This window comes from Lupinus angustifolius, unplaced genomic scaffold (genome assembly GCF_001865875.1).
Source record: "Lupinus angustifolius cultivar Tanjil unplaced genomic scaffold, LupAngTanjil_v1.0 Scaffold_66_3, whole genome shotgun sequence".
Lineage (NCBI taxonomy): Eukaryota > Viridiplantae > Streptophyta > Magnoliopsida > Fabales > Fabaceae > Lupinus > Lupinus angustifolius.
Genome location: NW_017723201.1, coordinates 50,072 through 74,689, shown reverse-complemented (window position 1 = coordinate 74,689; position 24,618 = coordinate 50,072). Strand labels below are relative to the sequence as shown.

Below are 24,618 nucleotides of genomic sequence, written 5' to 3'. Positions count from 1 at the left end.
TATATATATATATGTATATGTATATGTGTGTGTGTTTCAAAAGAGGTATTTATACAAACAATGTCGTAGCTACCAATGTCATAGTAATGCTACGAGTGCTTCTTGTGTTGATATTTTTAAAGACCCACGTAGCTTGTAGTGGATGATATTTTTAAGGCTCTGTCGGATTTGGGTAAAATGTAGCAAGACTATCCCAATATTCTTCGTTTGGAATTGCTTTCTTATCTCAATATAAGTATGCACCTGGTTGAAAATTTTGATAGTTTTGAAAACTTCATTATTCATGTTTACCATGTACTGGTGTTAGAGCAGTACCAATGATTGACTCAATTTTGATGGGTTTGAAAACTTAATTATCCATGTTTACTTGTAGAATAATATTTATAGCATAAATTTGTTGTGTCATCTATATACATGTCGTATTCAGTCCATGCAAAGGGAGTAGAATGATGGATCAATTAACGATCTTTGATCCGCAATGCCAGATCCATGAGAGAACATGTGGTGGTGAGGTTACAAGAAGGAAGACCTAGATCTATGGAAAAAAAACCCAAAACAATACTGTCTAATGAAATAACATGAATACGTAAATAAAGTTTGGGGACCAATTTGAGAAAAAAGAGTTGAGGAACCAAAATATCAGTTTTCCCCAAAATTTACCAACAAATCAAATATATATAATGGAAGGGATAAAAGAGAGAGGAAAGAAACAGGAGGAAACGATTAGAAAAATACTGTGCAGTATTTTTCTCCAACCTTATTAGTTGCAAATGATGTGCATTTAGACTAAGGAACAAGATATCTCACTAACTGGGAGTCTGTGGCCTATTTCACAATGTAACTGGCCTCTGAAGTCTATCATTCTGTGTACCCCTAAGGGTTAGTTTGGGAGTTGAATTTTGAAGGGGAAAGAAGGGAAAATGAAGGCTTGAAAGTCATCGTACAAGTATATTTCATGACTCTCAAGTCTTCTATTTCTCTTCCTTCTCCTCCAAAATCCAACTCCCAAACTAACCCTAAAGGTCCATACATCCTGGAACAATGGAATGTTGTGGAATTTTACATTACTTTTCAAATTCTAGCTACAAGTTTTCAGTGGATCTCTGAACTAAACACTAACAACAAAAAAACAGATAAATCTCTTAAACTTCAAGGTACAAAAATCTTGGGGGAAAATGGATGACAGTTTATTTCCATTTCTCTTGAAGATCTTTCCTCTCTGATAATACCCAAGTGGCAAAAATTGCGGCTATGAGTGCAACAATTGTTAGAAGAAGTAGAGCATAGCTGAAATCTTCAGTTAGTGAATCGTAAGTCCTCGAAGGAGCAATCTGGGTAAAAAATAGATCTACTCCATAGGCAAAGATGAGAGATGTAGACTCCAGCTTGGCAGGGACAGTTACAATACCTCGTAGACCTTCCACTTTGAAGGAATGGGTAATATAAGACTGCAGATTTTCAAGAAAAAACTAGTATGAATTTCACGTCGTGAAGTACATTTAGTTCAGAGAGATGCATGCGTTCAAAGTTGGGAGATATAGTATTCGGTTAAGCACATTCTACGCTTGCTAAATGGGGGAGGATATGAGTGCCGGCCATAGAAAGTAAGACCATTTGGGGTTAAAGTCCTCCCCATTATCATTTTAAGTTCACATGATGGTAAAGACCACAGCCATTAACACCCTCATTAGCACCTTATCTGCTTAGCCTCCAAACTATCTTAAAGATAAAGCCCACAGCCATTCACGTATGTTTTGGTCATCCAGATTAAGGGCTAGTTTGGCTGAGATTTTAAAAGTATCTTTTTTAGCTTGGATGGAAGATGAGATGACAGATTAAAAATTACCTGAGAAATGATTGGCAATGAATCGGTAAGAGGAATAATTCCTTCTTCTTTCTCAGCTTGTGAGGGGTTAAGAGTGCGCCTGGGATCTAGAAAGCGTTTATCAAGTGCCAAAACCTACACCAACAAAAAACAGTTGACATGCACAAATGTAGAATATCAACTAGACTCATTGAACAACAAAATTAAACGTGAAAAAGATAGCTTGTTTCTTCCCCCCTTAAGTTCTCCTATATTAACAAATAACTTAGTGCAAATAATTCTAACCTGATCACCAACTGTTCCAATAAGAACCTGCTTAGAGGTTATACCCTTGGTGGTTGAAGTCACTTCTAGTGTTTTCACGGAATGAGTAAAGAAGTATGATTGTGATTTTGTTGTGACTTCCGGTCGAGAATAAGAAGAGAAGGGTGATGTAAGATTGTGCTTTCCGAGAACAAACCTCCAAACATCTTTGTTATCCTGTGCATTATATTCAAGCATAACCATATTAGAAATGTAGACCATGCGCCAAAAAAAACAGATACAAAATGACTAACATACCGCCCGGGACTGATCATAGAGCTCAACAACTGACATCTCATATCTGTGTGCTCTGAGATTAAAATAATGGTAGACAACCCAGTTTTCACTAAATACCTATGCAATTAACATTCATATAAGAGAAAGTCAGATTCAAGCTCTGCATCATTTAAATAAGCATGCTGTTCAAAAACTTACAGCACGAACAGGACCCTGGCAACCATGGTGAGTCATGCGATGCAATATGCGACCAGTAACAGTATCAATGATATATATGACCAACCATGCCTCCTCTGGGGTTGCTGTTCCAATGTCCCCGCTGGCTTTTGGTGCTGCATTTGCGACAAAAAGTAGATTCTTTGATATATACTTGTACATGACATCATAATCAGTCATAACTTTTGCTTGAGTATGAACAACCTAGATAAACACAAGAGAGTAACGAATTTAGGAGGTACAGCATCAAGACTGTGACAAACTGAACAAAAGAAAACAGTCACAATAAAGCATGTGCATGCTAGAAAACCTTTAATTGTCATACTGCTTTTGATCATCTGTATATACTGAAAGATTAGTATAGAGACAATTCATACGGCTTCGGAATAACTAAGGCAAATCAACACTGAGGCATTATCAATTATTACATTTGGATAATGGATATTGAGATCGGGAATAACTACTCTACATGATTATCCATAGATCAAAATTTCATTCATAAAATCCCTCAACATCAAAACCAATTTATGCTCAGATAGTAAATTTATATTTTAAGAACGTAGTGACATATAAAGAACAATATAAAATTCAGAAAAGTTTACCTCGTTTAATTTTCTTGTCACTGTTGCAATAATCTTTTCTGATTCAGACGGGAATACTATAGACCATAAGTCTCTCAAGTCAAAGCAGTATTCATCCACTGCTTTGCAGTTGCTCTTCAACGCATGACCTCTAATAATACCATTATCAGACTCAACTGAATACCAGTATACATTTGAAAACTCACGTTTCAGAATATCGATGGCTTCAGGAGTTCTTGGGTATAAATATGCATGTTGATTAACATCAATAATTAGATGCAGACGCTGTTCGGTTGAATCCGTATAAGGCAAGGGAATAACTTGAGCAACTGTATGAGCATGACTTAAAGAATTGACTTCCAACCCAGTGTATGCATCAATGAAAGAAAGAACAGCTGGAGCGGCCAAACTTGGTCCACATCGCCCAACTACAAGGACAGATGGATTCTCATCCAACGCATGATGATGTGGAACCTGCCACTGATAAATGTTAAGCCCAACTGGACGTTCACATGCTTCTGATTTGCGTAGAGTAGGAAGTAGAATAGACCAAATTATGCGTCCATCTCCAGTGTGCAACGCAAAAACCTTTCCTGCCCTTGTAAGTACTATAAGCATCTTACGAAAACCATTGTGATCACGAGTCATCTTGCTTTTCTCAGAACTCCTCAGTCTTATTGCTTGAATAGCTGCTACATCGTCAGGGCTTGCGATCATCAAAGTTCCTTTAAGCTTCAGCACATGTCCCTTCCAATAATAAATCAGCACAGAAAATATCCACCATTAGAGAAGTAGTTAATGATATCCACATCCCTGGTCATATAGAGATAAAAGAATGGAATACACACAAACAAAATACAGAGATGCTAAAGATAACAGTTGTGTATCTCTAGAATAAAAAAATGTATAACAATTCAGGTTGATGTCCTAATTAAATATATCGGGGACATACCTTTAGCCATTCGAAGAGGTTCTGTTCCACTTTTGCCACAGATACACCTTTCTTTTCCACAGGTAGTTCTGATGTTGTAACATCTACAACTGATGCAAGACCATCCTCTCTACTCCAAACAATTTCTCCTTGCTGTACCAATACAAGTGAATGGTCCTCCATTACCATCAGTGCTCTAAACCCATGAGATCTATCTGTCCTTACGTAGTTGTTTATAAAAATTTTATCAATATTTCCTCTTTGGTGGTCTATTACTATGCTTTCCTTAAGCAAATCACCATTCCAATCATTGACATCCTTTACAGAGAGGTGAATTTTATTGTCTCCATGATGAACAAAAGCAAAAGCATGTTGACCCTCGGAAATTGATAAAGCATCGCTAACAGCTGCTGCATTATTAATTTTGTCCACCACCACCAACTCACCTTCGTTTGTTATTTTAACTAGAAGAACATGGGAATTGATCTTTAATGCGAACATTCCCGGAAGCCTTGATGGTAATATTACTGCCTGTCCAGATGAATCCTTTATGAGTTCTGAAATTTGTTTCCGGCTGTAACTAATCTCTCCATTTTTTAGGTTTAGTGTTACTATATTTGACCTTGTATCATCCAATAACACAAGAATGTCACTTGAGACTAATAATAATTCCCCAAAAGTACCATAGGGGAGTGCTGCATGATTGTTCTTTAACAGCTCTCCATTCTTAGCATCCAATCCATATACATAAAACTCTGAAGAACCAACAAAACCAGCTACATGGATCACATCAGGAGAGTGAATGATATGGCTAACCTCGATGCTGCAAACATGCAGATACTAACATTAATGGTAATGTCATGCTACAGAATGAACATTATGCTCACCAAACTCAAAACTGGTATACCTTTCACCCACAAAATCATGTCTCCACAGAACTTCACCATCTATGCTGGAAACAGCATGTAGACACCCTTTACCAAAAACAAGGATCAAATCATCCTTGTCAGCTTTCAAATTTTTCTGCATAAACAAAAGCTGCAGTTAACTGCATGTGCATGGAAAATTCTCGAGAACTCTCAAATTAACCTAGAACTACATTTTGACCTAAACCTAAGGCCAGAGAAAGATTAATCACAGTAGAAGGGAGGTCCAGTGTGTATTCATGACCGACCAAAAAATACTTAAGGGTGAGAATTAGGTCAATCAGAAAATTGTACTGGGTATGACACATGCTATATTATTTTAGTGTAGATTAGCAGATAACCAATAAATGCACAGAAGTTGATAGATTTTACCAATATGGTAGATTTGCATTAGCATGGTGCATTTACCTAAAAAGGAAGCTTGTATTTTCAAGCATCAAGTTATATCACCTTATTAGAGTTCATGTTCAGTTTAACTTAAAGGAGAGTTCATCTAATGTTATGTTCAAGTGAATTAAAAGGTTTTGTTGGAGTATCACATTTCACTTTATGTCCAAGTCCTTTTCACCACACTAGAGGATGATGTATCCCTTATGGCTTTATCATCTACTGTTTTCATTTCTTTTTTCTAAATTTATTCAATAAAAAATCAGATTTGTACTTTACAGGAATAAAAGGGCAACCCGGTGCGCAAGACTCCCACCTAGTGGGGTCCGAGGAGGATAGATATATGCAGTTTTACCTCCGCAAATGGAGGGGTTGCTTCCAGGATTTGATCCATGGCCTTCAGGTCACAAGGAAAACCTTACCATATGTCTAAGAATGTAATGAGAAAAAACATGTATTTAAAAAATAAATAAACTACTCACTTACTGGAATGATCAATATTGACTTTGATGCCTTTGAGCCCTGAAGAAAAGACTCCCAAACCATCTGCCCATCAGGAAGGTTCCATGCTCTCAATATACTTCCATCAGATGAAAGAGTAATGACATCTGAAGCATTTAAATGAATATTATAAGTTTGATCATCAATATAACCTAAACATTTAATTAAATCTAGATGTACATAACAAATCATTCTAACAAAGTAAAAACAAGTAGAAAATAAAATACTATTTAATGAAAATTCAAGATAAGATCAATGCAAGTCTATGATGATGGTGAACATGGTCATGCTGACATCCCTTTATTGATTTTATACCATTATTCAAAACAATGGGACAACAGACACACAGAATATCATTGCCCTTAAATGTGCATATAACCAAAAGGTAAATTTAGACAGGAGTCGGTAGACACCAACAATGGAGATGAATAATAGGTGCATGACTAACTTTTCTCTTACATGTTAAGGCAGCAATGCAGCAATCACTTTAATATATTTCCACAAATACAGACAAGCAAGCACATGAATGGTGTGTCTATGATCTAGAAATATGACGCCAAGATCTTCATATGCTTTCACAAATGAGGATCACAAAATACAAATCAATAGTAGGACTGTATATGACTAAGCATGCATGAGATAGAATATGACATATATTGATAATAATTTCAGGATAACTGAGCTGACAAAAAAATGAATATTAAAGGGTCATAAATATATTTTGAAGGGAAACGCAAGTTTCAGGATAACTGAGCTGACACAAATGAATATTAAAGGATCATATAAAAACAAGAATCCATGACATTTTTGCCACATCTTTATAATGAGAGATAGCTTTAATAATCAGTTGCAAGACTACTGATACCTTCTCTATAGTACAGTAAAGACAAGATAGTAAGAAGTGACATCTTATAAGAATAAATAGTTAAGTACCAAACAATCACAGGTTAAGCATAATACATTTTCCAAGGGCAATGTCAAGTCCATCAACAACATCATTGGTCCCAAGCACATGCCTCCAAACTGCAAGCAACAAAACACGGTCAAGCACTTTCTAGTTCCAAACAAAATAAATCTCAAAATCATAACAAACAAGCTATGAGAAACATCTTAAAGATTATAGTTCAATATTTGTCATATCCTACGAATCACCTATGTTTCTCATACCTCCAAATATTTGTCATAACAAGCAGCTTAAAGAAATTTTGTCTATATATCTTTCAATTACTTTATGATTTTTCTCTCTCCCTATCATTGTATCCACATCGCGTCATATACATATCCAGTATATGTGTCCGTGCTTCCTAGGTATCATTGTATTACAATTTCACATTCAACATTTACAATTCTAAAACTAAATTAACATAATTGAACAATATAGCAAGAGCATTAAAAGAAACCAGACTTACAAATCTCTCCACGACGAAGGTCGAGTGAAGCTACAACATTCTCTTCAGTGGACACTAAAACACGCTTTCTCCCAGTCTTTTGAGTATGAAACACAGCATGCTTTACTTTCCCAATATACTGTTGGTGCCTGAAATCATTAGACAATCAAATTCAGCAAAGAAAGGGAAATCAGCCACTGCGATCGAAGCTTTGTATGTCTGAACACAAACGCGATTGTGTACTAAGATAATAATCGAATAATAAATCAATTAAACTTTAGATAAAAAATTAGAGATAATTGAAAAGGTTAGAGGGAAAACTGACCAATCCATGAGACCAACTTGATCTTGATAAAGGGAAGATGCGAGATTAGTAAAAGAGAGAAAGAGTAGAAAAAGAAGAAAAACCCTAATCGGCATGGCGATGGCGATTGAAGCGAGAGAAGGATCTGAGGAGTGAGAGAGAAATTGTATATTTGAATTTTGTTTTATTGTATGATGCCTCTTCAACAGAGTCAAAAAGGTTGTTTATGGAAGAGAAAAGCCAGAGTCACTAGAGGACTCATATTGGCCCTCTCATTTTATTTGTTTGTAACATCACACTTACTGGATTAAGAGTATATGTATTTATTTATTACTTATTATAACTCAATCATATTAAAATATCAATTGTAGATAAGATAACTTTTATATGGACTAACATGTTGATAGTATTATTGTGAGTTATAAATGTCAAATGTAGTATTTTGTACTAAATATTGTAATTTGTAGATGAGTATATTCAATTGGTGTAATAGTTAATTTTTTTAAAATTAAACATTCAAATAATGGAGTGACTCGCAATTATTTTTGTAGGTGAAGTTCATGGTTAGGGCGAAATCAGTGAAAGAAATTTATGAAATTTAAAATGTAATATGTAAGGTTGTCATGAAATATTTTTCAACTGCATTATTACATTTTGTAATAATGATTGCACAAATTAACTAATTATCTAGCGCGTTCATAGACACTCTCGTCTGTGTCAACCCGCATTTCCATTACTTGGTATTAAGTTCTCAATATTTACATGGTATAAACACTACATGAATTCTTAAAGAAGAAAAAGTTTGATTATAATTTGATTTGAAGAACTTACTCATATCACTACAATAAAGTCAAATAAAGTCACGCAACTGTGTTCTGGACTTAAGAAAAGCAACAAAGTTCAAAATATAAAATAAATTTATCTAATATGTAAGGTAAATCAGGAAAATAAATTTATCAGGTTTAGAATGTAATATGTAAGGTCATTATAAAATGTTTTCCAATTGTATTATCACCTTCTGTACTAATGATTGCATAAATTAATAATTAATTACTTAGCATGTAATATGTAAGGTCGTTATAAAATGTTTTCCAATTGTATTATCACCTTCTGTACTAATGATTGTATTATCACCTTCTCGTGAGTGTCAACTCACATTCTAATTGCTTGGTATATATATTTTTTTTATAAAATAAACTATTACAAATGATATTTTTTTATGTTTATTGTACTTATTATAAAATTGTAATAAGTATATATATAATTTAATCAATATTTCTATTTAAGTAGTGAAGATATTAATACTTGTGGCTTAATTATTTAGTATTTTTTGATACTAGCATATCGATCTGAATGCCACATTTTTATTTTTTCTGATATGTATCATTTTTATGTTACATTCTTTAAAGAAAAATAATTTAATATTAGAAATATTACATAGAAATTCAATAAAGGCTAAAATATAAGAAGATTAATCAAATATATAATTAAAGAATAAAATATCAAAATAAAAAAATGTGTGGAAGAATTATGATGTATTGTGAAGAAGAATAAAAATAATATTTGAAAGTTTATGATGATTATTAATGTAAGAGATACGAAATGATAATTTTAGAAAGTCAAAATTAGTGTTATGATAGTTATTTGTAGTTTTGATTTTATATAAATATATATATAAATATTGAAAGAAAAATGAACTAAAACAAGGGAGGATGGTTGGAGAGCTCTCATTAGAATTGAGTCTCAAATCTTTAGTTTTTCTGAAAAAATCTACCTAAGTTTTGATATTTTTTTTGTTTCTCACAATTAGTCATAGCACGGTAGACAATCTAGCGGATATTTTTTCATCTATAAGACTCGAACTCGAGACATTACTTAAGAAGAATCAAACATGTAATACTTGAATCAACATCCGTTAATAAGTCAAATATGACAATTTGAATAAATTATGTCATGCAGAATCAAATCTGGAGTAGTGCTCATAATCTCTGTGTGGTTGCTATTATGAACTGCATCCCATCAGAATGATATGGACAGTTTCTAAATCATCACTCTCCAATATTAGGTTGCCCCATATTCTAAGTCAATCTCAACCCATTCCATAACATTGAAAGCCCGTTAATTTTTAGTATAAAAAAGAGACCCATTAATTTTTTTAACAAAAATATCCACTAATCTTTTATGATAAATGAACCTAAATAAGCATATAATAATGGTCCAATAGATTACCTTAACATAGTTGATAACAATGGAAACCAAGCTATGTCACCAACCTCTCGCTTTCTCTTCTTCACAATTCATCATTCCCTTTTCTAAAAGACTCAAACCCACCACTAATCTCACTTTCCACCATCACCTTCATTCTTCTCCTAAACTTGTTCTGTACAATTCCCTCTCTGGTGTGGACCCCACCGCTGAAAAACAAGATTCCGTTAAAACCAAACCTATTTACTTACCCACTCCTCAGAACCGAGATCTTCGAACCCCTCATAGCGGGTAAATACATCAATTTCATTTTCAAAATTCATTCTTTATTGTTATTATTGTTAATGCTCACTCTATTTTGATTATTAGGTACCATTTTGATGGGACTAGTAGAAAATTCTTTGAGGGTTGGTACTTCAAGCTTTCAATTCCTGAACAAAGGCAAAGTTTTTGTTTCATGTATTCTGTGGAAAATCCTGCATTCCCAAAAAAGTTGACATCTTTGGAAGAAGCACAATATGGGTCTAGGTTTACTGGTGTTGGGGCTCAAATTCTTGGTGCTGATGATAAATACATTTGTCAATACTCTCCAGAATCCACTTCCTTCTGGGGAAGTAAGAATTTGTCCACTGTGCTGTGAAAAGATTTTTTTTTTTAATTTTATGTAAAATTGTGAAATGGGTTTCTCATATTTTGTGGATTTTTGAACTTATGAGTTGATGCTTTTGGAATTCTTAGGTAGACATGAGCTGAAGTTGGGGAACACTTTTGTGGCCAGACAAAATTCTAGGCCTCCAAACAAGGAGGTTCCTCCTCAGGTTTGTTTATATACCACTACCACTCTTTCAACCATGCTGGTTTTTTTTCTTATCCTGCTTCACTTTTAACTTCAGTGTTGTCTTTTACATGCCCTTTAGTTTGTCTTAGTTAATAGTCTTTGAGTGTCTTTACATGGTGGCTTTTTATTCTAAAAAAGGTAGATGAAGATCAACCAAAAATATAGGTGAGTGAAATCATTTAGAAGGTTTGCTATGGTCATGAGTTATCATAGAATGTTATGGTGTATTTGATCCATTTAGGTGACCCAGACTCAAGCAACTAATTTAGATTCTTTTATAATCTAATTGCTAGATATGCTTACAATAGGGTTCCAGCAACAAGTCATATTCTATGTTACCACTTGCTAGTTGCTATGTTTCTTATTTGGTCATTTTGTGTAGGAATTTGATAATAGAGTGTTGGAAGGTTTTCAAGTCACTCCCCTCTGGAATCAAGGTTTCATCCGTGATGACGGAAGGTCGGAGTTAAATCTGATTTTTTTAGCATTTTCTCTCTGGTTATAGTGGCTCATCGACACAAGTTTTAATTGTAGGTCAAATTATGTAGAAACTGTAAAAACGGCTCGTTGGGAGTATAGTACACGACCTGTTTACGGCTGGGGTGATGTTGGTTCTGCACAGAAGTCTACTGCTGGCTGGCTTGCAGCTTTTCCTGTTTTTGAACCACATTGGCAAATATGCATGGCGGGTGGATTATCTACAGGCAAGTGCTGCTCGTTTGGCTATTCAATATTTTATTAATAGCCTGGTCTGTTGTCCTGCCTTTTTCATGTCTAAACTGAAACATTGGTTTGAGTGTATTATGGTAGTTAACTACTAATGTCATTTACCAAATGCAACATTAGTAAATGTGGAAAATATGACTGAGCTGTTTGTGAATTACGACCATAAAGTGCTTAAGTTATACTTGTATCTGTATGCACTGCCAAATGTAATGATAGTCCCCATGGTGTCTTTATAGTTTCTGAGTTTTATTGGCCAAATGAATTATCTTAGTGTAAAAATCAGCAAATTTATAGTATTATAACACTTCATGTTTTTAGAGAGAGATGCATCAGATATAGTTGACATTGAAATGCTGAAAGGATATAATTGTTTCCATATGGCCACTCCTCTCTAAGGTAAGCTTTCAGTGTAAAGTGAGCAAGCAATGGAGTTTTTTCCACTTTAACTAATCTAGGGTGGATACCCCTTTGTTCGCTTTACACTCGAACGAGTTTTTTCCTAATTAATTTTACAGCCAAAGCATAACTTGGAAAAAGAAAAGGAATGGAGAGAGACTGAGTGCCATAGCTCGATAAAAGAAAAAATGAGAGAAAGAGAGGTAGGAGAGTATGATGCTATTCACTTTTACAAATTCAATGTATGATCTAAGACTGGATGATAGGTACTTGGCCAGAAAACATAGAAAACAAGAATGAGTACAGTGTAAACTCTTTCAACCCCGGAAAAATTGAGAGTTCTGCTCTCACGGCCTCAATTCCCGAAATCCAAAACTGTCCCTGTATTCTATCACACTTATTAATTATAATTATCCGGTTATTTGCTCTCTCTAACTAAACTAGCTATGCCTATAACTCACTATTGGGAGTTACTAACACTAGATTCTCAGGATCTTGTTTGATAATCACATTGTGAGGTTCATTTTGGCTTTAAAAATGAACCACTCTTGTTTGTAATATTTATGTTTATGCCCTCTTTCATTGTCTTTATATAAATATTGATTCTCAGGTTGGATAGAGTGGGACGGCAAGAGGATAGAGTTCGAAAATGCCCCATCTTATTCAGAAAAGAACTGGGGTGGGGGATTCCCTAGAAAGTGGTTTTGGGTAAGAAAATTATGTCTTAACATCACCTAGTGCTCACCAGCACACCAATTCCATGTCTTGCTGTGAAACTCTAGCTTGTTGTATGCTATTGTATCACAAACCTCGTCTTTTGAAAATTGTGGTTAGAATGCTTTGTTTCTCCATATAATTCGACATGGATAGTCTGGATAAAAATTTGTTTAGAGGTCACATGACTAATTAACAATGTCATGCACATTTACTCCCCCGACCCCGTTCCTTATTATAGTAGAGGACATCATCTAGAAAGTTTTAATGTTCCTTTTTATAAGAGACTTTACTTTTTCCATGGAGCATTTATTATTTTCCCCACCTGCCCTTGTAAAAAGCTTTGACCATCCCAACTTCTTTTGTTGTTGTCATTAAGACTGTCAATCAATGAGTAATATTAAATGACGGTAAGATTGTAATCTTATATTTTTAAAAATCAAGAAAAATTATCTATTTTTATTGGTATGTACTATTTAGTTGGCAGTTTCGCATAATGACATGAGGGAGTCTCTTTAAATCTTCATTATTCAAATAAGATCTAGTGGCCAAGATTCATTGTTCTCGTTTGTCACAATAACCGAGTGTTCTCATCTAAGTTGCTCCACACACACATGTTAGAAGAGTCAATTATCAATTATTTACATAAAAATGCTGGAAGGCAAGAACTATAGTCATCATTCACTAAGGCTTGTAGGAGGTGGAGCCCTTTGCTATTTGTGCATCATGAAGTGTGACTTAACAACATATACTTTGGCTAAAGGACTATCTTGTTCATGTTTTGTTGTATATTGATGTTCAATTGTCATCACCAATATTTTTGACAAAAAATATTATCACCACTATTTGGATGGGGATTTGTTTATTCTTATGCATCTCAGATTTTCGATGTCACATGCAGGTGCAATGTAATGTTTTTGAAGGTGGTAGTGGAGAAATTGCACTTACAGTAGGTGGTGGCTTGAGGCAAATTCCTGGAATAACAGAGACTTTTGAAAATGCGGCATTGGTAACTTTCTACAGCATATTGCTATCATTGTGGATCTTTTCATAATTTTGTTACACTGACTTTATGTAATATATATTAAGATTACATCTGACATAAATGGTGATTGTAATGGGAATAGGCGAATATTTGCCATCTTCTGTAGGTTCCTGTGTGCATTTAATCTTTTTAATTGATTTTTCCTAACTTCATATTTAATATGTTGCAAACTTGTGCAGATTGGAATTCATTATGGTGGAAAGTTTTATGAATTCGTGCCATGGAATGGTGTTATTAACTGGGAAGTTACTCCATGGGGTTATTGGTATTTTTCCGCAGACAATGGCAGATACCTGGTAATTCTATCTTATTAAATTTATTATTTGATGGTGGTTAAGTCTGCATAGAGTTACCCTCCCTAGACCCAATGGGTTGGAGTCTCGTGCACTAAGCCGCCCTTTTTTTATTTGATGGTAGTTAAGGCTGGTGCTACACGAATACGCACTAGTTGTAGGTTGTATTGAAGTTTTGTCACTCATTTTCCATTTAATGACATGTATATAAACTATGAAATTAAATTTCCATTCGACGATTGTTTATGAAAAGAGGATAGTTGAATCGGTTAAACATGTTAATGAATATGTGATTAATACTAGCAAGTTGTATATACTTTGGCAGGTTGAATTGGAAGGAAAAACAGATGATCCAGGCACTACGTTGCGTGCTCCAACAGCAGAAGCAGGGCTTTCACAAGCTTGTAAAGATACTTGTTTTGGTGATCTAAAACTACAAATGTGGGAAAGAAGATATGATGGCAGCAAGGGAAAGGTAACACATATAAATGCATTCTTGATTTGGTGCTTTATGGAAAATTTTGGTTAATGTTTGATGAAAATGGCAGATCATATTGGATGTTACAAGTAATATGGCAGCTTTAGAAGTTGGAGGGGGTCCTTGGTTTAACACTTGGAAGGGCAAGACATCAATTTCACCAGTCCTTAACAAGGCCCTTGGATTGCCCATAGACATAGATGGCATTTTTAATGTGGTTCCTTTGTTTAAACCACCAGGCTTATAGTAAATTGATTTCGGGTATGTTTGCGAGTTAATTAGAGGAGAAGGGAGGGAAGGCTTCATAGTCATCTCACAAGTGTATTTCATGGCTCTGAAACCTTCTTTTTCATTTCCATATCCTCCAAAACTCAATTCGTAAATGGTCCCTTTGTGTTCTTTTTCTAATCATGTATGACATGGGTTTAAAATTGTAATAAACTTTGGTATAGTACATGTAAGTAATAATTGAGCATATCATAAGGACAAAATCTAGGAAGATGTTCATGACTATAAATTAGAGAAATAAGTAATGCTTGTATCTTGGATGGAAAGATTGTATGAATTTTTTTTGAGGAGGTTTTGTCCAAAATCCCACTAGGTGGAGAATGGATACTTAACTGCAGCTATATTACTGTTGGGGGAAACTAGGGATGGCAATAAAAACCGAACCCGTGGGTACCCGCCAAACCGAACCCGAATTTAACGGGGAAAACCGATGTGATTGGGTTCGGGTTTGGGTTTTACCCGGGTTTAAATTTTGGGTTTGGTATAGCAAAGACCCTAACCCGAACTCGCCCGAAGTAAGGTAATTCAATTTAAAATTGAATTTTCTATCATTTGCCAATTGTTTTTAATCTCTAATGTTACTTTATATACTATTGGATCTTCAAACATAAAAGAAATGAAATAGTACAAGAGAAAATAGAAATGTTAGAGTAAAATTACACGAAAATAATACAATATTTTCCTTAACACTTTATCATTTTCGGGTTTTTTTCGGGTTTGGGGATGGTATTTTTATTTTCAACCCCGTTGAGTTTGGGTTCGGGTTTTGAATTTCAGATTCGGGTTTGGGTATGTGCAAACCCACCCCGCCCCGTTGCCATTCCTAGGGGAAACTCAAGTCCTACAAACATAGTGAACTAATGAGGGTTGTTTCAATGGATAGAGATTTATCTCATAAGGATGTGAGCTTGAATCTCATTATGAAAGTAATCTAAAAGTACTTTTTTAAGTAATTTTAGAGTGGTGTTAGATATGACAACCTTGCAGCTTATGTGGTAGATAGTATGTTAAAGTCCTACATTGAGTAGAATAGCAAATTTAATGTGGTATTTAAGTCATCAGGCTCTTCCAGCTAGTGTCTTTTGGGTTGAGTTTTCCCTATATGCTTAAGTCTAACAATTGACCATTGAGAGTTGTGCCATAAAAAGAATAACCTATAGGGTGGATTAAGGTATATTATAAAATATTGATAGGCGAGTAAAGTCGTTGTTTTGGATGTTGGTTCATAAAGGGGCGGTCATGTTAGAAGTCTCATATTGAGTATAATAACAAATTTAATGTGGTACTTAAGTCATGAGTAGAGATGGCAAAACGAGCCGCCCGACCCGTTCAGCCAGCGCCTGTAAATGCCCGCAAAAATTTAAGCGGGCGCAGGCATGCCATCATTGGTTAAGAGACAAAATTCAATGTCCTACCCGTTTTAAAATGGGCTAGTTGGCTGCCCGCGGACATTGTTGAATAATTAAAATAAATAAATAATTCATATAATAAATAAAATTAAATTAAATAAAGTAGTTGAAGATAAAAAATTAACAAATTTTTTTATATTTTATATGAAATTTAATAAATCACATTATATCACAATTTTTTTAGGGATTAAAAATCATATTACATTATGACTTATTTAAAATTTTCTTATTTTTTCCTTAAACTGTGTTTATAGGCCGCCCGCATGCCCAATGGAAATGCCCGCAAACTTGGTGGGCAAAACGGGTCGGGCGAAACGAGCAAATAGGCAAATTTTGTATGCCCTGCCTGCAAAAAAATGCGGGCGCGCCTGCAGGCAATGCCCGTTTTGTCATCTCTAGTCATGAGCCTCTCCCACCTAATAAATTAGTCTTTTGGGTTAAGCTTTTTTCATGTCCTTAAATCCTAATTAAGAGCTTCTTGTTTCAGGCCATATTTGTATATTGTTGTTCCGTAAAATAATTAAATGACGATCCTATCTTTTGAAGACCTATTTAATCTCTTTGACTTTCTAAAAATCATACGAGGTACAAATAATACATTTTTGTCTTTAATTTTTTACCAAATGATATTAGTTAAATTTAACAAAAAAAAAAATCTTATTAATAATTAACAAAAATTGAGGATAATTTTTAGAGGTGAGACACATTTATCTCTTTAATTTCCTTCCTCATTTTCTCCTTTATTCCCCATTATGAGTGAGCTCTCTCTTGGTGCACGGACACTAGTTGAGGGAATAAAAAAGTGCTTTGAATTTGAAGTTGCTCACATTTTAAAACATTATAAATAAGTTACTTCCCAATAATAATATTTTCTTTCTTTCTTATTTTGATTATGTAAGAGCACGCGCGAAGATAACTTGTAGCATCTAACATGATTTTGAGCATATTTCTATGTGACATAGAGGAATGTGATTTATGTGAATATAAAAATGCTCCCATATTAAAAGATGTCAATGCCCATAATCTTATTTGTTTAATCATTTTTCCCAATAAATATAAAAAAAATCACATTTCTATAACACTAAACACTAGCTAACGTTGTTAACATAACATTTCCTTGATAAATCTATCTTAGTTACCTTTAATATTTTTCTTGACGCGTTTCTATTGATCACATGTGTCCAATTGTCGATAAAGTTAAATGCTGAGGTTCTAAGAGAAGTGGTAGAGGGGTGTCAAAAATAAAATAGCAGTGTTATTTGATGAACATCTGCACATTTAAATTTTGTTCTAATAAATAAAAATCTTTGTTTCTTATTTGTGTTTTATATCTTTATATTCATACATATATCTTAAACAAGCTTTATCCGAAAATGAAATAATAACTAAAATGTGTTGGAAGTTTGTTAGAAATATAACCTTTTTGCAAATAAAAAAAAAAAAATAATATCTGTAAAGATTTATATACTATCACCATATCATTTATCATTCACTTGGATTACATTTATATTTTTGAAGAGAGTTAATTTTATAATTAAATATAAATGATAGATAATATAGTGATAGTATATTAAATTTATGCATTGTCAGTATGTGTATTTTGCCTACAATAACATAAAGAAAATGAGGAAATCTAGTTACTCCAAGAATAAATATCATAACATTAATTCTATGAAAATCTAATGGTTTATACTAGTAATTAGATTTAAACTATTAAATTTAATTCTAAAAACAACGTCAATATCGAGGTCAACGCGATTTGTTAACATATTTTATTCAGCTGACTAATCCTGAATTCCTGTTTTGCTTTATTTTGGAAATCATGTGAACTCACGCAAGAGGCATGACTAATTCTGTCACCATTAGTGTTAATGTCATAACTTTTATACAAAATAAAAATTAATGCAAGCCTGTGTCAGATTTGAAAAACAATGTATTACAACAATATTTATTAGAGTTAAAATCAGTTTTTTTTTATAAATAAGGTCAATACAATAACTATAATACCCCGTGTCTTTCTCTCATTTTATTGATGGAATAATATTATTTGAGTGTAATATTTATATATTATCAATGTAAGATTTATACACAATTAATATAAACTTTACTATCTATTTATATTATTTTTTGAATATATATATAACTTTAATCAAGAAAAATCAATTATATATAACTTAAAATAACCACTTTAGATTGTTTCATTATAGAGTATGGAGTTTGTATAAATCTTTCTCTCAACAAGAATCTATATTTCCTTCCATGGTTGAAGTTAGAAGCATGTGGTCATGGACAACCTTATCCAATTTAAATTCTGTACAATCTTTGTTGGTAAATTCAAAACTAGATTATTTTATTAAAGCATTCTGAATAAAGTTAATAAACAAATAGCACGCAATGCATAAGGTAATTTCATGCATTATATAATTTAGTCACGAAAGGTATTAGCAATAGCAAGAGGAATATTCGAGGTGATTGGATCACATTACATGAAGTATTAGATTTCTAACTCAGATTATGTATATCTACTATTGAAGCAGTCGGTTGTTTCTTTATTTAATGTATTATTACATTCTAATTTAATACTATACATTTAATACTATAGATAATGTCAACTATGAATCAATCAATCCTTATCCTTATATACTAAATTATAATTTCCCTTTTGGACATAAAATCATAAATATATATTCACCCATCCTGTATTTTTCTCTCCACTTCACCTTTTTATATAAAAATTACAACTTTGAATTAGTGAATTATACTCTACCAAATTAAAAAAACATTTGATTTTTCATTTTTATAATATATAAGAAATCAAGAGGATTCATTTACATCCAATTTAAGTTATACTCAATTTCAGTATTTTAATTTTTTAAATCCAACAAGTTAAGTAGGTGAAACTTAAATTTAATTTAAAATTTATCTTTTTTCTCTCATCACTTATTTCACTCATCATTATTATCCATTGAATTTATGAAAACGAACGGCTAAAATTAAGTGTAACTAATGTAACTTAACTTGAGTGTAAATATATCATTTCTCATAAGAAAGAATATATATTTTTCTACTATAAAAAATAAAAATAACATATATTTTTAAGTAATATTTTATTAGTGTAATATATGTACTATCAATGTATAGACGTATATACATTTAATATATTATTTATATTCATTTGTATTATTTTTTAAAGAATAAATGATAATAAAACATGAATATTGAATAATAATAATATATAAAACATATTTTTTTCCTTATATTTTATTTATTAATCATTTGATAAAGTATATATAAGGAAGGAAAACTTGGAGGACAATTTTGTAAATATAAAAATGTATATTTGAGTTGTTGAATGTGAAAGTGATGAAAAGAATGAAAATAGTAATATTATATAAGTTGGCGTGTTTGGGAGAGTGAGAAAGCGTGTTTGGTGTGGGAGAGTGGATTAGGTTATTAGGTTGCACAGGTTATTCCACCAACTCTTATAACCTATTCGCTTCTCATTCATCAATTCCTATTCCTATTCCTATTCCTTTCAATTTCAATTCTCTTCATTGTGTTCCAACGAATCCATTCTAATTCACATTGGAATCGTGAAATCACGCTTTCGTTTGCTTTTCTGATTTCTCATTAACGATTAGTATACATATGGATATGGAAAGGATCATCGGCGGAAAGTTTAAGGTTGGTCGCAAAATCGGTAGCGGTTCTTTCGGTCAAATTTATATTGGTAATCTTTTTTCTATTTTTCATCATTTCTTTCATTTTCAAATGAATTAATAGATTATTGTTCTATATTTCTTGCATGTTTTTTTTCTTCTTATTCTGCTGATTCATTTTTTGGTTTTTTCAGCTTCGAATATCGAAACATCTGAGATTGTGGCTATCAAGATGGTGAGCTTTCTCTCTTTAACATTCCACTTACAATTATTTATTTATTTATTTAATTTATCATTTTCATTTTGATAAAAACATTGGTATTTTTATGTGTTCTTTTACATGTACTAAAAAAACATCATATACATATTTTTTTCATATTTCATGTGTGTTTCTCTGCATGTCATGTTTTATATTCACATGCATGGGTTGCATCAATGCAATGTTAATCACTTACTGCTTGTTATGTACCACCTAAGGAAACAAAAAAAAATGCTTCTTTTGGTGCCTCTTATTAACATTTTGAACTTGGATGGATGCTGTTAATTACATTGAATTAGAAGCACATAAATTATTTTATCGAAAACTTCGGCAAATTTCAGTGAAGAGAACTGTACATGCTAGAAGTTTGCATATTGTCTAATAGTGATTTAAAGAAGCTGTATTTCGAATATTTTAGGAGAGCAAGAAGGCCAAGCATCCACAACTACTGTACGAGGCCAAGTTATATAATTTTCTTCAAGGAGAAAGTAAGTTATAGCAGAAGAAATTCAATAATTTAAATGCGCTAACATCGTTTCCCAGGAGTTATGTATTGTTTCTGATTCCTCTTATTTCGATTTTTAGCCGGTATACCAAGTATGAAATGGTGTGGTACTGATGGAGACAACAATGTGCTAGTTATTGATATTCTGGGACCTAGTCTCGAAGACCTCTTTGTCTATTGCGGGAGGAAGTTCTCGCTAAAAACAGTTTTGATGTTGGCTGATCAGATGGTAACCACTCATTCGTATCAGGATTGTTTTAGGTTTTTAAGACGGCAGCATTTGTTCCTTACCGATTTCTAATTTTGCTTATGGATGGATACTACCACGTTTAGTGTTGCCTATAAATTTTGCCTCCTTTTAGTTAATGCTTTCGTCATTCAGAGTTTTCAATGGAAGCATTGAATTATATCTGTTTTATTTACTTCACTACAGCTTACAAGAATAGAGTACGCACACTCGAAGGGATTTTTGCATAGAGACATCAAACCAGACAACTTCCTAATGGGACTTGGGAGGAAAGCAAGTCAGGTAAGATATTAGAGTTCATTCTCTTCAATGGCTAACTTATGTGGATAACTTTCCTGTCTGGTAATTCCTTTTATACTTACAATTTTTTATCTAAGTTTCTGCAATTTGTTAATATACAGGTTTATATTATTGATTTTGGACTTGCAAAAAGATATAAGGACCCTAACACGAACAAGCATATTTCTTACAGGTATATTTTGTTCTGTTTAATTTATCAATTATCTTTGTTGTTTATTAATAAGATGTCTTCCAACTTGTAGTCTCTCGAATTATATTAACTCCTTTTCCACATTCTTCTAATTGACTCCTTAGTGTTACATGTGCTTTACCATTTTAAATTTAATTAGCCGAGGTACCATTACCTAATATTTGTTCTAACCATGATGATCTCATCCAGAGAGAATAAAAGCTTAACAGGAACTGCTCGTTATGCAAGTTGCAATACTCACATAGGAATTGGTGAGTAGAAATAACTTTTCCTTCTTTATGCTACAGATTGTAACCTACAAATTGCCCATAAATTTGTTTTTTTTGTCAGAGCAAAGTCGCCGGGATGATTTGGAGTCTCTTGGATATGTTCTAATGTACTTTTTAAGAGGAAGGTATGTTTTTTCCTTTTCCTTGTAATTTTCCACGCATCTTGAGTTACAAGAATGGTGCATTCAGTTGCACAGATTTTTTGGTAAACGCAGGGGTTGACTTTCTCGTTCTTGCATTTTAGCCTTCCTTGGCAGGGTCTAAAAGCTGTCACAAAAAAGGAAAAATATGACAAGATTCGTGAGAAAAAGTTATCAACTCCAGTTGAGGTATGCACACTTATCAACTTTATAAAACAATTGATCCCCTTTATCCCCAGTTAAGTTTTCAATTTTATTTTTCTCTGGCCCTCATGCTGTTGCTGATGTCAGCAACTGAAATAGAGTTTGATTAGGTTAGTTTCCCCAATGGTACTTTGCTATACATTTGTATTAAGAGTGGGAGGCAATCCCAAAGTGTTAATGAAGCCAATATTAGGAAATGGCAATTAGAATTATGTAAACAGGAATAATCAACTGTAATCCCAAAATTTAGTTTGAATACTTCAATCCTTGAGTGAACAATTAAAATAAAAGCTTTCAGGAGTGTCTTATTACTATATTTAATCAAATGTGATTTCATCGTCCCCAGGGAGATTTTCTTAAAGTTTTCTGTTCCTCAAAGAAGTTCACTGACTCCATATTTTGTGTCATTAGATGCTTTGCAAGTCATATCCTGTGGAGTTCGCTTCATACTTCCATTATTGCCAGTCTTTGCAATTTGATCAACGCCCAGATTATGGATTCTTGAAGCGGCTTTTTCGTGAGTTGTTCACTCGTGAAGGTATTGTATTGTTTTTTATGCATGTGCTTGATTTTAACTAATTTATCTGCTAATCGGAAATGTTGGACATCGTTGTTTGTTAAATATGACAATTTGCTTATTCATTGATTATGTTGCCACATCGGTGCTAACTGTAGAAGTATAATACTTCAAATGAATGTCACTTACTATTTGACTTTTGTGCCTCAATCTATGCTAAATTGTTCCAAAATGCATCTGTACTTCTGTGAAGAATTATTCTTCTTAGAGTACAAATTTATAGGTTGAAGTTTAGACCTACTTGATTACAAAGTCATTATTGTTTTTCATCCTTTAGTCTTTCTCCAAAATTCAAAAACATAAATTCAACGTTTAAGGCTGTGGAATTCTATGAAGTATTTCATTTTATTCTTAATTTTTGTCATTGTCTGGGAATAAAATAATATGCATTACTGATTTCTGTGTTCATTTATTATGCTTTTGGTGGTTCCATGATGTTGTTATAGTTAAATTTCCCTTTATGCAATTGAAATCTTGACTGGCTGAATTTTTTGAGCAGGATACGACTCTGACAATTTATTTGACTGGACGATCCTAAAATATCAGCAGCGTCAACTGGCAAAGAGACAAAATTCATCATATGTTAGTACTTTCTTGGCCTACCCATTTTGAATGATTGCCAGCTAGAGTTGTTTGCCGTACCATTATTTTTGCGGTTGAATGTTTTCATAAAAGCTGCTCTAACCTCCTTTCTCAGTTGTGTAGTCTGGATTGAATTTACTGGACAAAGTTACCTGGATTTTCTGATAGCTTGCATTTGAACTTCAACGATTTTATTCTATTATTAACCTCAGTGTATGACAATTTGCAGCCTGCAGATACCGTGCCTAGCAGTCTAAAACCAATGGTTGTGGATAGGCGGCATAAAGGTAACTTCAGTTTTGCATCACGCGATTGAAGGAATTCTGTTTTATTATTGGAATTTTTGTTTAGATATGACTGCTGAATTGATATAGCCTTACAAGATAGTGTGCAATGCTTTCTACAGATCATATCCTGATGCCCTAAATTCCCTTTTCAGGTGTCAATCATTCAGCCCAAATTTCTATAACAAAACAGTTAGCCCATCTTGATCGGCCAAGTGGGCGTGTGCAACCTAAGCCATCTAATATTCAGAGTCCGAATGCCAAGAATCACACAGAAAAACATGTAAGTGACCTCAATGAAATTTCAAACATTGGCTATCTTGCTTTAATACCATCTTTGAAAAATAAAAGGGTAGTCCCTCTATGTATTTTCTAAGATATGGTGTTCTTGTTCCACTCAGCATCTTAGATTTATTAGTTCAATTATACTAATCTGTAATTTGAATTTTTTATTTGGCTGAAGCAATTCATTTAACTAAGATAAATTTGTGTAGAATGTGTACAATGGTCCATCTACTTCCTCTGTCATGCCCGGATCATCTACAGGCAATATCTCAAAACCAGAAAGGCCCTTAGAAACCTCAAACCGGGGTCATGTATTAGGTATTAATGCTCGTGTTTCAAGCAGCTGGATTCCATCACTACGCCGGATTTCTTCAGCCAAATAGTAGGTAGGGAAACTGCTTATCTTGAATATGAACTTGAACTCTTTGCTATATTATTATTTAGCTTTCATTGGAAATCTATTGCAGTCTTTTGACTATCACAAACGTTGTACATAACTGCAGAATGTTGGTGAGCCTCAGACACGAATTTTGGTGGAATCACTTAGAGTTTGTTTTCCCAATTTTTGTAAATGTCATGCCACTTAATCAGAGAAAACAGTAGAATGTTATGACAAGGAAGATGCCTTTTACATGCTATGACAAACTTCCTGCACATGAAACCATCCTACCAAGTGAAACGCTGAATGCATCATATACTGAGATTGGAAGAGGGAAAGTAATGAGATAGAGCAATTAAAGAATAAGGTATGTTGGTGGCTGTAGAATTGGCATTGTGCGGCATGGCTCAGGGTTTTAATTATAACTATGATGAGTTCATAGGTTCAAACTTCACAACTATCATTGTATGGAAAAAAAGATGCATGGATGAGGGGAAAGCCTAATCACCTTTCATTTTTTCTTTAGAGCATTTGTTGCCAACAACAAATTTGGGTCATTTCTTGTACAGTTAAGTTTGTTAGTAATTATCAATTTTCTAACAAGTCATATTATCATATTGTATCCCTTCCCCAGCAAGCCAATGTCTCCAAAGTCAATACAATTCATAGTTTATTGAAACAAATCAGATTCATTTTGTTCTCTTGAATTTGGTGTTAATCCAAAGTGGACTTGGTTACATAGAATTA

The 24,618-nt window shown here is 33.4% G+C and overlaps 3 protein-coding genes across 4 annotated transcripts; 2 read left to right on the top strand and 1 right to left on the bottom strand.

Moving 5' to 3' along the window:
- Window positions 1–1,095: 1,095 nt before the first annotated feature.
- On the bottom strand, window positions 1,096–7,835 carry LOC109339294 (ER membrane protein complex subunit 1-like). The gene is made up of 12 exons (XM_019576710.1): window positions 7,621–7,835; window positions 7,317–7,444; window positions 6,868–6,930; window positions 5,893–6,014; window positions 5,001–5,116; window positions 4,115–4,916; window positions 3,184–3,909; window positions 2,564–2,785; window positions 2,387–2,482; window positions 2,111–2,305; window positions 1,847–1,960; window positions 1,096–1,448 (listed from the first exon to the last, which is right to left on the bottom strand). The coding sequence occupies exons 1-12, from the start codon at window positions 7,713–7,715 to the stop codon at window positions 1,188–1,190; spliced, it is 2,940 nt and encodes a 979-aa protein (XP_019432255.1). The 5' UTR covers window positions 7,716–7,835; the 3' UTR covers window positions 1,096–1,187.
- A 1,976-nt stretch (window positions 7,836–9,811) lies between these two features.
- Window positions 9,812–14,885, top strand: LOC109339295 (tocopherol cyclase, chloroplastic). The gene is made up of 10 exons (XM_019576711.1): window positions 9,812–10,095; window positions 10,174–10,418; window positions 10,543–10,622; window positions 11,025–11,101; window positions 11,177–11,346; window positions 12,375–12,472; window positions 13,380–13,487; window positions 13,703–13,819; window positions 14,142–14,291; window positions 14,365–14,885. The coding sequence occupies exons 1-10, from the start codon at window positions 9,848–9,850 to the stop codon at window positions 14,539–14,541; spliced, it is 1,470 nt and encodes a 489-aa protein (XP_019432256.1). The 5' UTR covers window positions 9,812–9,847; the 3' UTR covers window positions 14,542–14,885.
- A 4,478-nt stretch (window positions 14,886–19,363) lies between these two features.
- Window positions 19,364–24,341, top strand: LOC109339290 (casein kinase I-like). Of its 2 annotated transcripts, none has more exons than XM_019576706.1 (15): window positions 19,364–19,721; window positions 19,845–19,885; window positions 20,328–20,397; window positions 20,495–20,643; window positions 20,848–20,943; window positions 21,063–21,133; window positions 21,341–21,402; window positions 21,482–21,545; window positions 21,665–21,749; window positions 22,176–22,302; window positions 22,841–22,923; window positions 23,153–23,210; window positions 23,363–23,490; window positions 23,702–23,878; window positions 23,960–24,341. In XM_019576706.1, the coding sequence occupies exons 1-14, from the start codon at window positions 19,640–19,642 to the stop codon at window positions 23,873–23,875; spliced, it is 1,290 nt and encodes a 429-aa protein (XP_019432251.1). In that variant the 5' UTR covers window positions 19,364–19,639; the 3' UTR covers window positions 23,876–23,878; window positions 23,960–24,341. The 2 variants fall into 2 exon arrangements, with proteins under 2 accessions (XP_019432251.1, XP_019432250.1); XM_019576705.1 differs by having other exon boundaries at window positions 19,365–19,721; window positions 23,996–24,341.
- The last annotated feature ends 277 nt before the right edge of the window (window positions 24,342–24,618 follow it).

Bases quoted from the DNA above. Each gene is read 5' to 3' on its own strand.
- LOC109339294 (XM_019576710.1), bottom strand. From the start codon at position 7,715: ATGCCGATTAGGGTTTTTCTTCTTTTTCTACTCTTTCTCTCTTTTACT. The intron at 5,117-5,892 runs GTAAGTGAGTAG...TTGTTTATGCAG, and splicing joins AGTCAATATTGATCATTCCA to AAAAATTTGAAAGCTGACAA. The intron at 2,306-2,386 runs GTATGTTAGTCA...TATAATGCACAG, and splicing joins TCTATGATCAGTCCCGGGCG to GATAACAAAGATGTTTGGAG.
- LOC109339290 (XM_019576706.1), top strand. From the start codon at position 19,640: ATGGATATGGAAAGGATCATCGGCGGAAAGTTTAAGGTTGGTCGCAAA. The intron at 21,750-22,175 runs GTATGCACACTT...TTGTGTCATTAG, and splicing joins AGTTATCAACTCCAGTTGAG to ATGCTTTGCAAGTCATATCC. The intron at 22,303-22,840 runs GTATTGTATTGT...TTTTTTGAGCAG, and splicing joins TGAGTTGTTCACTCGTGAAG to GATACGACTCTGACAATTTA.
- LOC109339295 (XM_019576711.1), top strand. From the start codon at position 9,848: ATGGAAACCAAGCTATGTCACCAACCTCTCGCTTTCTCTTCTTCACAA. The intron at 10,623-11,024 runs GTTTGTTTATAT...CATTTTGTGTAG, and splicing joins ACAAGGAGGTTCCTCCTCAG to GAATTTGATAATAGAGTGTT. The intron at 11,102-11,176 runs GTCGGAGTTAAA...TTTTAATTGTAG, and splicing joins TTCATCCGTGATGACGGAAG to GTCAAATTATGTAGAAACTG.